The 13,959-nt window shown below is 39.2% G+C and overlaps 1 protein-coding gene across 1 annotated transcript; it reads right to left on the bottom strand.

Annotated features, from left to right (window-relative positions):
- Positions 1 to 2,932: 2,932 nt before the first annotated feature.
- LOC116894000 (olfactory receptor 51I1) lies at positions 2,933 to 3,877 on the bottom strand. Its single transcript, XM_032895716.1, has one exon. The coding sequence runs from the start codon at positions 3,875 to 3,877 to the stop codon at positions 2,933 to 2,935; it is 945 nt and encodes a 314-aa protein (XP_032751607.1).
- Positions 3,878 to 13,959: the final 10,082 nt, after the last annotated feature.

The raw sequence follows: 13,959 nt of genomic DNA, 5'->3' as shown, positions 1-13,959 counted from the left end.
AAGCAAGAGAGGGAAATGGAGCTTAGCAAAGAGATTTCTCCTTTGAAGCTCTGAAATATTGGAAAAACAGGTGGAAAAAAACGTCTGCTTCTGGTGTTGTTACACTAATTAAGTGTACTGGAATAATGAGTTTGAATTCTGGATGTATAATTCAAGAGAACTTAGACCAAAAAAATGTCAGTTTACAGAATCATTGGGAAAAAAAAGTTTCATATCAGAAATGAGTCTGGCAGGGAGAAGCATGGATTTCAAAATCCACAGGGTATTGTGACTCTACCATGTCCCTAATGACCTTTGGCTTTTGTCCTTTCAGAAGATGCTATAGTTATCTCCATCAAATGAGTAGAAACATAAAAAAATCTCAAACATTTATTCATTTAGGTAGTGATAATACGATAATATCAGTGCAATATATACATAGCATGGCACAATACATAACATCATTAGAAGTCTTGACACAAAATGGTTCTGGTAAATGGCAATCCATGGGGAGACTCTTGCACATCCATGCTTATTGCAGCACTAGTCACAAGAGCCAAGATGTAGAACTTGCTTATACGCCCATCAGCAGATAAATGGATAAAGAAAGTATGAACTTCCATACTTTCATGTGATGGCGTTTTAATCAGAGAGAAAGAGTGAAATTGTGTCACTTTCAGGAAAATGGGCTGAACTGGACTGGAGTTCCGCTTATAAAGCAAAATAATTTTGCTTTATGTGTTTTCTCATATAAAGAATCTAGACTTAAGTGTGAATTGAAATAAAATGCACAGATAATATGAAAATAAAAAGGCAATTTTGAGAGGAGAAAGAATTTTGAAGGGACGTAGAGAAGGGGATAGGAAAAAATAAAGACAAATATTTGGTCTCTTGTGCATCTGTACGTATGTGTGAGTGTGCATATATGCCCTGTATAAGCATATAAGGGTATGCATACACTTGTGTGCCCACACATATGTGTGTGTACACATGTGCACATGTTTGTGAACAATATGAAAGCAAAGGGGGACCATTTAGAGGAAGAAGGAAACAAATAGAAAGGAGGAGATGAGACAAGGTAAGGTCATGTGGGAGTGAATACATACCAAATAAAATCTATATAAAAATGTCATAAACTATTTTATGTGCTCACCGCAAAGTAGTACAGATTCAGAGAGAAAACTATTGTTTTCTCCACATGTAGTTCAAACACACTGTACATTACATTAAGATAAAAGGACTATTAAGGAAGTGTAGGGAACTAGCAGAAGGGAAATGGAAACCAGGAGAAGGAAATGGGGGGAAGATGGTCAAAGCGCTTAATACACTTGAATAAAAATAACATTACAAGCACATCAGTAAAACAAACATACACCCATAAAATTGTTTTAAAATTTTAACATTTGTGAAGAAATCATGAGGTTCCTCCAAGATGAAATTTTAAATGGGGAGATAAATATACCCCTTTAAGACTAAGTAAAAATGCCTTAGAGCAGAGTAAATGGTTTCACAGGGCTTCCTAGTCAGGGCACTTGTACACATGGAATTCTCATTGACATACTCTGATCCCTCCTCTAGCTGCAAAAGCTAACTTGCTTTTCTCTTTAATTCTGTCTGCTTATTTGAAAGCCCCATCTAAAAATGTGTCAGGTAGGTTAGAGAACAAAGGTCAAGACCGTGAAGAGAAGGAGGCACATCATGGGGCAGCCGGTGTGGAGTGCCTGGAAGATGCTTCTCAGACTCTCGTCTCCATCACCTCATTAACCTCCATCACCTCATGAGGATTGGATTGCAAGCCGTCTTTGCTCTCTTCACCACAGATAGCACACTCCTGAGATGAACTGTTTCTTCCCACTTTAGAAAAACTAGATTTGAATAGGCCATTTCCCAATGCTTCTCAAGAGGAAGCCTCCTCATTCCTCATTGAACAAAGGAAATTATGCCTTTGCCCACACATTCTAGGGTACTGGTCTAAGTTAACTGTATCAGAAGAAGTGAGGAAACTTACTCAAACCCAAACTGCTGTGTCCACTCTCCAAAGTCTGTTTCATGGACTTAGAGAAGAGTCCCTGGAGTGCATGGGCCACAAACTTCCAGGTGTGGTTCATGAGGCTGATGTGAGAATCACACACCAAGAACTGTGTTTCCAAACACTTAGTGCTAGTGTCTCGCCACTCTTATCTTACGCACAACTTAGCGCCTGGAAAGTTTTCAGATACTCACTAAGCTTCCTAAGCTATAGTCATGAGCATCCTACTTAATTCAGTTCTCATTGGGTAAGGGGAATGTGGAGCCAAAGATGAAAAGCGAAGAGGTGTGACTGTGTTGTTTATTAAACACAACTGGAGAGTTGAAGCTACAAACGTTTCTGGGTAAATATTTTATCTCAGGCATTTTTTTTCTGGCAAGACCTTAGTGGTCCCTTCATCTTTCCATCCTGAAGGGAACACTCTACCTAACTTCTGTCAGCTTTCACAAGGTAGTTCCTAGCCACCCCATATAGCCTGCCTTTATTTCTACAAATATATCAACACCAAACCTCCATAGAATTTTTCTGTATTTAAATTTTCCATCTCATTCTGTGTGATTTTAGAATCCCCTGTGTTCAAGCCAGTTTGCCCTGCAGGGCTTTGTTATTCCTGAAAAAAAAAATAACTAACACTCTTCAGGGCATCAATTGCTGCTTCTACATCTTTTGACATTTATCTCTGTTCATTTAACCATGTGTTTGGTCACCATTATAACATTCTCAGAAGATAGCAGAAAGACTCTCACAGTCAGTGGCAAATAACTAAGTTCATCGTTGTATAAATTAGATTATTCTTTTATTGATTTCAAATTCACAACTATTGAAAGCTTGCGGTCTTTACTTTGTTTTAACAAAATTCTTAAATTTAGCAGACAAGTCTGAGTCCCTCCTCTAACAGAACTCTCTTGGGGTCTGCGACATTTCTCAGGTCTGGGATTTATGGAAGACTTTGAGCATCCCTCTGCGGATCTCCTTGGTCTTCACACTATAGATGATTGGGTTGAGCATGGGAGGTACAAACAAATAGACATTGGACATCATAACATGAACAACAGCTGGAGCACTTTTCCAGAAGCGGTGGATCATGGAGACAGCAATTATGGGCACATAAAATGCCAGTACTGCACAGATGTGTGATATGCAGGTGTTGAGTGCCTTCAGGCGCTGTTCATGTGATGCAATAACCAGCACAGCTCTCAAGATCAACGCATAAGACAAAAGGATAAAAACTGAGTCCACACCATATGTGAAAATTACCACAAAGAGCCCATAGATATTGTTAACATGGATGTCTCCACACGCCACTTTCATCAGATCTGGATGGAGGCAATATGAGTGATGTAGCACATTGCCCTTGCAAAAGGGCAATCTTTTTACAAGAAATGGGAAAGGAAAGAGGGTAGTGAAACTTTTGGCAAGGATACCCAGACCCATAGCCAAGATGCGGCTATTGGTAAGCACAGTGGAATAGCGTAGTGGGTCACAGATGGCCACAAAACGATCAAAGCTCATGGCAAGTAGTATGCCCGATTCCATGAAAGAAAATGTGTGAATGAAGAACATCTGGACCAGACAGGCATCAAAACCAACATGGCGGTAATTGAAGCAGAAGGTAGCAAGCACGGTGGGAAGTGTAGATAGAGACACTCCCAAATCATTGAGAGAGAGCATAGAGAGGAAATAGTACATGGGTTGGTGGAGAGGAGGTTCCCGGATGACCAGAGCGAGGATACTGAGGTTGCCTGCAATGGAGATAAAGTAGAGGAAACAGAAAATCAGGGCAACCCAAGCTTGGCCTGTGTGCATCCCAGGAATACCTGTCAGCTGTAGTGTGGCTGGCTGGAAGGGAGTGCCATTCAAGCCTAGCATGGTAGGCAGGTGGAGAAGAGAGATGACGATTAGGCCCAAGAGAGGACGTGAGGGAAGTTCTTCACTTTCCTTCTTTCAGGTATCCTGTCTCCAACACAAAATGTCATGGATTTAATATGTGAGCCTCCATTCTGCCCTGCCTACTAGACTATTTCTTTTTTGAGAATAGAGCATATTTCCATTTATTTCTGTACTGCCAGGCCCAGTACATGCCCGAGGACAGACAGAAGCTCTATGAAGAGCGGATGACCAAGTGCAGACCCCATGCACTAAACCCTCTCGTCACTGCCATTAAGTACATATCCTACTACTCCCCCAATACACTCCAGAAATCATATACTTGGTGAAGATAAAAATAGAAATTAAGGTAGACTAAATAGGAAAATGGGTATGCCTTTGGAAACTTCCCAGTTGAGAGCATAGATAAACTCCATGCAGGCACAAACTTCATATCAAACAACCTTTAACCAGACTTTGCTTCAACCTTCAATGCTATGGTCACCTAGAAATTGTCATCACAAAAAATTAAAATTCTAGCTCTCAATCTTAAATTCCGTGTTCCTCTACTTCCCAGTTAGCCCACTAATGCTTATTCACTGTTTAAGAAACTGTAATTGCTTTATTTTCTCCTGGTTAACTTTATATCCTTCCTGATACACTCTCTACTGAGACAGTTCCCCTGGTCTCTGCCTTTCTTTTCTTTGAAATCCACGTAGTAAGCTACAAACATTTTTTAAAACTCTGAAACCAGGCCCACCTAACCAAAGAAATAAATTTTTTCTTGAAATTACATATATTATTATTGCTACTTAAGTTTTTAAATGTGTTCACACCTTTATCCATTCTTACCTCTTTTCTGAGCAGGAGTCCCTCCTGTTCCAAAGACAGGCACACTACTTCCGATTTTATCCCTCCTTCCCGAGTCCGATTCTATCGGCCTTCTGTACAGACCTTCAATCTCATTCTGTTTCTGGTTCTCTGTCTTCGGGCAATAGCTGTGTACAGAAGCACCCCATCAAAAAAGATGGCAACCTTCCTCTCTAGATTCCAGTCTGCAAATGTTTCCCACACACAGTCAAATTTCTTCTTAAACTCTACCCACACCAGAGAAGTTTATCTGCTTGAGAGTCATCTCTCCATTACGATTCTGAGACCCTCCATGACAGCAACCTTATCTTGTTGAATTTAACCTGCTAGTGCTGCCCATGCCATTGTACTGCAGATACCACACTCTCGCCATTCACACATTCCTTTTTTTCCACACATTTCTTTATGATGACATCATTGTTTCCAAATGTAAGGAAAGCATTTTCCCCAATACATTGAGTTCCCTTACAAACATAATACTGTTGGTAACTCGCCTTGTTAAAGCCATTTTCCTCCCATGTGGAAATGCCTTCTTTTTTGCTTTTGAAAATGGATTCTTCTTCCATTCTGCCCAGATCCCTTAGCACCCCCTCCCCCAAATACACTCCCCTCCATTTTTCTTCAGAGGCACTTCTTCATTTCCTTTCTACAATAGCTTCTCCATGAATTCTCTTTATGGGACTATGTTATTTGTCTTTGTCTTTAAGCAGGCACAATAATGCCAGCAAAAAGAAATAATAGAAACATGAATGCTAGAAGCCATATCATATAAGACTAGCATATAGTCTTTATTCCAAGATTCTTCCATGATGCTGGGCAGCCCAAAATTAAAGCTCTACTTTGGAACATAGGTAAAATGGCTCTTTATGTCATTTGTGATTTCTAGCGTTTCCCTTCTATTCGTAGTACCCTCAGGAAGCACACGGAAATTTGATGATGCAAGAATCTGGAGAAGGTAAACATACTCGTCATAATCCTAAAGTGTACGGGCTGTGAGTTGGAAATCTATGTCTTGATTTCTGTCTCCTCCAACTGATAAAGGAGAGCTGTCTTCCACCAGTGGGATATCTTTCTCATCGATTCTCTACAGACTTCTCTTTCTATTTCAAAACAGGGCTAAAGATGATATCTCTAATAAGTCATTTTAGATCCAGTCTATACAAATCTGATTTTTTATCATTTTTATTTTAGACTATCTCTGAAAAGTCAAGAAGAAATGGAAAAAAAACAGCAACTCCATGGAATATAAGAACTCATGCAAAATATAGATTAAATCTAGTTCCATTTCCTTTCTCTCTGGTGATACAAAAGATGGAGCCTTCCTAGATCTTCCCATCTGGAATAAACTCTGAGAACTCCCCACAAAAAAGCAATTCCCATACTAACATAAGTCCTTCCTTCGGTTTGTCTGTGTTTGTATGTTAGTCAAAGTTCCCCAAATGCAACCATCTAAGAATAAATAAAGGTCAGATGACGGAACACTACATATGTGAGCATGCACATGTCCAGAGCCTCTCTAAAACTTCAGAAAATATACAATTACACTTCCACCCATACATGTCCACACCTTATAGTCACCATCTCACATCCATAGATGTGACATGGATACACAGAACCTCAACATCCTCCTCTGCCATGCCTGACACTGTTATACTACAGAACTTAGGAAAACCTGTGGCTGCTTTTGGTACTACAAAATATAATATATTTCAAATATTTGGTGATTTTTATGTTCTCCATTACTTATAAGTACACTCTCCCCACATATACACACACAAGAAATAACAATTGCATCATCATTGACAGACCTATGGTAACACTCTCAGTAATTATATTCTTATGAAACAGTCAACAGAAATCAATTAAAATTAAAAGGCATGCTTTTGAGTGGCAAGTGTGTGTGTGTGTGTGTGTGTGTGTGTGTGTGTGTGTGATTTATTTGTAGCTGCATACATAATAGCTGGATACAGGGGATCATAGTTCTAAATAAAGGTTTTTCAAATAAGAAGTTTAGAAAATCCTCAAGACAAAATAAATTGGATATATCAGCCTCTTAGTCTAATGACAGTTAGTCTGATATTAGAGCTTTGATTCAGATAGGAAATTAGCATCATTTTCCTATGATTATTGGCATTAAAAGATGTATTGGGTCCATTTGTGCAGGGGAGATAGTATTATAAAAGTGACAGCACTGACACTATCTGGATAAGAAGCACTGTGGTCAGTGGGAGGGAGAAGCACTCACTGGACGGAAGGTGTCTTTTCTCAGTAGCTGGATGTGCTGTGCTGTGGGTCCAGCCGGCATAGAGGCCTCAGTTCTTCTCTCTAGCACATAAATTTATGAATCCTTCCAAATCCCCAAACTCCTGTATGAAGGAGAGGAATAGGAAAGTGACATAACTCACAGGGTTGCATCAACAAATAAGGGAGCCATTAAAAATGAGAATTGCTCCCAAGAGGATCTTGGCATTCTTGGCTTGAGTATTTTTGATGTCATCATCTACCCAGACTAGTGTGTCAGTTCTTGACTGAGAATGTCAATACACTCACATGATTCAGGGAAACATACACAAGCATAGTCACCCTGAGACCCCCACAAGTACACTTAGACACTCAGTTATTTACTAATATCTGAAGAAAGTCAAAGAACCACATAAACATTAATTGTAATAAATGGCACAAATGTTCAGGGGGAGGTGTAATTATGTCACAACTTGGAAAGTTTCCAAAAGACAAGAAGAGTTCGTAAGTTGTTAATAGGCAGGGCACATGGGTAGCTAGAAACCACATACAACCATCTTTTCATAGCAATAGACAATGGTATAAACTAACAGCCTCCATCCTCCTCAAACAGGCCAGGTTCCGAAGACAAAAGTAGGGTTCGCTAACACATAAATGCTAAAGTAGCTCCTAGAGAAATCTGGCTGACTTTAAAGAGAGGATCGACAGGTACAAACCTCTATTGTTCAGAAGTTGGTGAGTTACTTGGTTACGTCATGTATTCCAGTGAGTTAGTTAGCACTTTGCACAGTGCTTATTACGAATATGAAAACCCATGGGAGATCATTTTTCTACAGTACTAACATTACAATCAGAGTAAAGTGAGTGAACTGTATTACTATGCTAACAAGTCAAGGCCTGTATGCCGTGGTAGAATCTACTCCTTGTATGTCTGTTTTCCATATAGGAAGTGCTCAGTTATTATATTTGGAATATTCCAGAGTCCCGAATAAGCCACTCTTCAGTTAGTGGGAAGCATTCAGAGATTCCATCTCTCTGTTCCAAGCTTACCTTGGAGTGTCTCTTGCATAGATCACACCACTTTCATTACTTCTGTACTTGGGCTTACCTTTCCTGGTATCTAATAACTCCACCTCCCATTATTACGCAGTAGTGGTATGTGACTATTGTAAATCTCCAGGATGTTATCACCACCGGATCTTCACTTCCTCATTTGCTTTGGGACCTGCCTAGACAATTTCTCTGCAAAATTCATCTTGAATCATGATACTTGTTGTATTGTAATTTACCTCGCAACTCAAACTTCAATGCTGTTTTTTGCGATTTTAGGTCTAAGCATTTCTGACTGTGTTCCTTTTTTTTGCCAGTCAGTACCTGGTGCTATAGGACATAAGAATATGGTCAGGAAGGGGTTTGTATGGCCTTATTTATTTTATGTTGGAGTGTTATTCCAACAGTAGTTCTCCACTTAAACACAAGTGACTAATACCAGAAATATTAGTTGGATCCATGGTTCCATTTTGCAGCTTTCCAACGTTTTTTGAAACAAGTTACTATGGGTTCTTAAGTTCCTCAGAACAAACCAGAAAAATGTCCTCTAAACCCCTTTCTCTGAGGAATAAATCTTAATCACAATTAACCTCTCCTCTAAACTCAAGAGAGGCCAAGTTGCTCTAATACATACCCTCTCCTTAAATTTTTGACTTTCAGCATTAGTCGCATTCTTCTTTCAAGACTGTACTATTTAATAATTCTTAACCCCTCCTTTCCCTCACCCTGGCCTAGGGATAGAAGCCATTTCCTGAATTTTCTATTTTCAACAATACCTTTGAATTTTGTTTTGTCTGCCATGCCCTCTGACATATGGTTAATAACAATTGGATTGTTTGGGTTCTTATATTTTGACTGGACCATAAGTGAACTCTGATTTTTTGCATTCTGGAATGTTACAAAATCTATTCATTAATAGAATATGATGTGCACTTACATGTTAACTGGAAATATAATTTGAAGTTGTCACTTCTCAGGATTGAGTGAGAAGCGACTGAAGCATTGAGAATGGGAGCAGCAGAAGCCTTGCATTTCAGGGTGGAGGCACATCCTAGAGAGAGCTGTATGACTCTGGCTTGTATCCTCTTTAAATGAATACATGACCCTTGCAAAGGGAAATTGGTGATTTGACTGGACCCATAAAAGAAACACCAATGGCGTAATCACTTAAATCAAATACCAGAATGAGAAAACAATGAAGAGAAGCTTCTTTGAATATGAGGTCTCCAAATAAAAAATTAACTATGAATGGTAAATTGGTGAAGTAGACACTTAAGTAACCATGGAACTTCTGTCTTCACTAGAGAAGGCAGAGATCAGGGTTAACAAGCGAAGAACGGAAGAAAAGCATAGGTTGTAACTCTGAAAGCTGGGCAGTCAGGTGGTTACATCAAACCATAAGTGTTCATCAGAGGATACTTTATTATCAGGATATGATCCCTAAAATTGAGAGAACTGAGTTTCAATCAAAAATTTAGGAAGAAGTAACTACAGTCAACACGTTCAAAGGGGTAAGAATTTTAAAAGACGTATTCTTTTCAGTACTTGCTGGGTTTGCACAGTACCTAGTACTTAGGTTTCTTAGGCATTGAGCCTCACAGTCTGCCCACCAATCTGCAGGTAATGTGCCGTGTTGGGGTGAGAATATTAGCTGAGCTCATCTTCAGTTAAAAAGAGCACATGATTTAATTGTACGGGCATTTACAGACCTCAGGAGACCTGAGGTCCCTGAAGAATTTCCAGGCTAAGAGTCAGTATAATGTTCTCTCTCTGTGGGGATTAGGGTAAGATATAAAAGGAACGGCATAAATTCACTTCAGCCAACAGAAGACATGTTCTGAGAGTGTTTCTCATCTGCTTGTCTTTTGGTAAGTTGTAAAACTTCATGGTGTTAGACAGCTGATCTTTAAAATCCTGCTCCAATAGACAGTTTGAATAAGAGTATGTGACAGGGCAGAGGACTAGGTAGATAGTGTCCTGACAGCAGCTTCCTAGAAGAATATACAGGGATAGCAGAAATGTGATGGGCTGGAAAATGGGTTCTTACTTTCGAGCTGTCATTGTCTTATTTTGCAGTCTCCTATACATTGTCAAGTAGCTCACTTTGTGTGGTCAACTTCTAAGCTTCCAAAGTCAACTTTCTAGGGTTTAACAGCATTGCCACAAGTTCAGGGAGCAAAGCAGGACTCAGAGCTCAGGACTATCCACTATCCTTGGTCCTAAAAGCTTAAGCATGGATAATCATACTTTGCTTTTCCATTTTCCATTCTAAGTGGTAGAAATAGTCGTCCCTAAAGAAGACACCCCAGTTTTCCATTCAACACCAAACGGTCAGTTCTGAAACATGCAAAAAGGTAACATTATACTAACTAAGCAAGTAATATTTAAGAATATATATGTACATATATCTGTGTATATGTATGTATAGGTACATATGTATACACACACATATAAAAACAATTAATGAAAACTGTGCTATGAATTTGAAAGAAAACAAGAGGGGACATATGGGGGTTGGAAACAGAAAAACCATAGAAAAAAATTATGTGATTATAATCTCAATTTAAAAGAAAAAACTAATAAATACCTCACATAGTATGAAAAATCATTTTTGCTGAACTTTTCAATATGACCTTTGAGAAAGATTGTTTTAAATGTTCCTGGGACTTTTGAAGGATAAGAGAAGTCATCCGGGCATATCTACAGATGGAGCCAGAAACAGCGAGACGTTTCTCGTCTCTTCTCATTTGTGCTACAGAATGAAATCTATAATCTATAAGCAAACCATAGAGACCAGTCCAGCATAGTTCTCACTCCTTTTCAGACCCATGCAAATCCTCACAGATATTTATTACCTAACTAAATAATACTGTTAAAGCTGAAAAGGATTTATGATGTCCCTTAACAAGACAGCCATGTTTCTTTACTCACCGATATCCAGGAAGTTCACAATCTCAGCACCATCAGTTAAACGTGTAATCATGGATCTGTCAGGCATGATTTCTTCCTAAAATTCAAAAGCTTTAGTTGAAATGACTTTGGTCTTGCTCTTCACACAGATTTACGCGTTAAGCCTTTCTTCTCTCTGTTCCCTTTGTAAAGTTCAATTCTCTTCTTTGTTTTCCAATTTTGTTCGATGTGGCTCTACAAAGAATTAGACTCGGCATAGTTGCACTCCCCTTTAGTCTAAGCACGCAAAAGGATTAGAGGTTGAGACAGAAGCCTCACAAGGTCAAGGACAGCTTGGGCTACAGAACGTAAATATAGAAGTAGTTAGATGGAAAACACAAAAGTCAAATCTGGGTGACCAGTCCTGAATCTCAAAGACTCAGTCCTTAAGGGACAAGGGTACATAGTTGCTGAGTACTGAAAACAGAAGAGAGGTGATCATTGTTAGCACAGTGGGGAGGCAACTGACTTGCTGGGAACCATAGTGCACTGAAGTTCTTAGTAGCCCCCAAAGTTAAGAAAGGCTTCCTAAAGAGCATGTCCTTACACTATCTCACTGACTTAGGTATTAATACCCGAGCTTCTTGGTTCTCCTCCTCCTCCTCTTCCTCTTCCTCTTCCTCCTCCTCTTCCTCTTCCTCCTCCTCCTTCTCCTCTTCCTCTTCCTCTTCCTCTTCCTCTTTCTTTTCCTCCTCCTCCTGTCCCATTAGATGGAACTTGTAAAGCATAGCTTGACCCTATTTATTTGGAAATTGGAGAAAGAAGAAAACAAGAGAATGGTATGTTTCTTTCAGAGCACTAGGCACACCTCAACACTACTGACCTCGTGCCTAAGACCCTTCTTAAATCACACTGAATTTATGTATGACATAAACACTCTGAGATTTTGGAGCAAATGAGCATAAGTCTATGAATTTCTGGAGTTCTCCCCAAGGAAGGTGTCCTTAAAGCCAAAAAGAAATCAGCCATATGAGAAGTCTTCTGGCATTCTCTATCCTTTTCCATCATTGAGATAATGAGCAAGTCAAAAGCACGGATAAAAGAGAATATACAGTATAATTGCTCACAGAGGGATGGCTATAGTATAACATGTAAGTAGGCACATTACAACATCTGGGAGAAAATATCCTATATTCATGTAGCTATAAATGTGAATATATGTATCAATACTCGTGCATGTGTTTGCACATGTAAATGCTGTCCGTACATTAGGCAAACTAAGAACAAGAAGATGATGTGATGTGTGTACTGCTATGTTGTAGTGAGGAGGAATTCAGGACTATATTTTGTAACAAGATTGAAATTGTGAGCAAGAAAGTGGGAGTGGCTATTTCATTAGAGATGTATGAGAGTCGGGCTCAGTCTAATGTGCAAAAGCATGAATGTGTCTTTTGAACAGCAGATTTTTGGGGAGTGTTTGAGACTATATGACGGAGTAGAAGTTTCTTTTTGGCACAATTCCACCCTATACTCTAAAAATTAGTATACTTATTGGATATTTAGAATTTATAATTTTTCCAAAATAGAATCTGCTTTAAGTCTTTGCACAAATATATGGGGACTTTTCTTACTTTTTATTATTGCTCTGTTTTCCTCTGCATTATATCAAGTTGTGTAAATTATATTTACATCTCTGCATATTTACTACACCTTATATAAATAAAAAGTTAATATTTGCCTTCCAAGATGTGGTGGTTAAAATATGCTTAGCCCAAGTGTGATACTATTTGGAAGTGTGGCCTTACTGGATTAGGTGTGGTCTTTTTGAAGGAAGTGTGTCACTGTGGTTGGTAGGCTTTGAAGCTCTACCCAGTACAGAAGAGTCAGTCTTCTCCTGACACCAGCTGTATCCTATTTTGATTTTTCAAAAACCATTTTGGTTTGTTGTTTGTTTGTTTGTTTGTTTCATTCTGTGCCAATGAAAACTGATACTCAACTACCTCAATTTCTTATTGTCCCTCCCCTTTAACTCCCAAGTACCCACCCTGGTAAATGCTAACTTTGGGGTCTTTGGTTCTGTAAAGGCTTGATTTCCCAGTGTAGGGAAATGCCAGGGTGATGAGGTAGGAGTGAATGGATGGGAGGGGGAGAACTCTCATAGAAGCAGGGGAAGGAGGATGGGAGAGGGGAGTTCCAGAGGGAAAACAATGGGATAACATTTGAAATGTAAATACATAAAAATCCAATAAAAAATAAAATAAAAGCATTTGCTGCTTTTGCAAGGATCTTGATTTGGTTCTCAGCACCTACATGGCAGCTCACAATCATGAGCTGCCATGGTTAAATTCGTTCATGGGAGGTTGGGGATTTAGCTCAGCGCAGAGCGCTTGCCTAGCAAGCACAAGGCCCTGGGTTTGGTCCTCAGCTCCGGGGAAAAAAAAGAAAAGAAAAAAGAAAAACAGTAAATCCGTTCATGGTATGAGAGCAAATGCACGAAAAGCCCATATATAAATAAAATACATAAACCTCTAAAATTAAAAAAAAAACCCTCTGGGGGAATTGTCTCCATAATTAATGGACTATCTGAATTAAACTGTTTTCAAGGAAATATTTATGCACTTCCAGAGTTATTAGGGATTCCAACAACTGCTTCCCATCTGCAACAACAAACCTTCGGAATTACTGTTTACATATTTCTCCTGAACGATACTTATAACATTTATGAAAATGTGAATAACATAGTAGAAACCTGTTTCTCATGGTTAAGGGCTAGTTCTGGATTCTTACACGTGTCATTCTACATCGTGAAACAGGGAAATACGATCCAGGTCTGTAGCCGATGACCGTAAAATATGAAGAAAACAGTGTGCCCGCTTTATTCCCAACCAATGGTTTCATGAGTGCACCAACTTTTAACTGTAGACACTGCCTCACTGTCTCTGTTAATTCTGAGTTTCTCGTCCTCCAGAGAACAGATCTTAAAATTCTCCAAGCAAGAAATCTGACCCCGAGACACATCCTGGGTTCCTCCTGTG

The sequence above is a fragment of the Rattus rattus genome, chromosome 2 (assembly GCF_011064425.1).
Source record: "Rattus rattus isolate New Zealand chromosome 2, Rrattus_CSIRO_v1, whole genome shotgun sequence".
Classification (NCBI taxonomy): domain Eukaryota; kingdom Metazoa; phylum Chordata; class Mammalia; order Rodentia; family Muridae; genus Rattus; species Rattus rattus.
The sequence above is the reverse complement of the archived record's forward strand: the minus strand, read 5'-3'. Positions and strand labels throughout refer to the sequence as shown.

Bases quoted from the DNA above. Each gene is read 5' to 3' on its own strand.
- LOC116894000 (XM_032895716.1), bottom strand. From the start codon at position 3,877: ATGCTAGGCTTGAATGGCACTCCCTTCCAGCCAGCCACACTACAGCTG.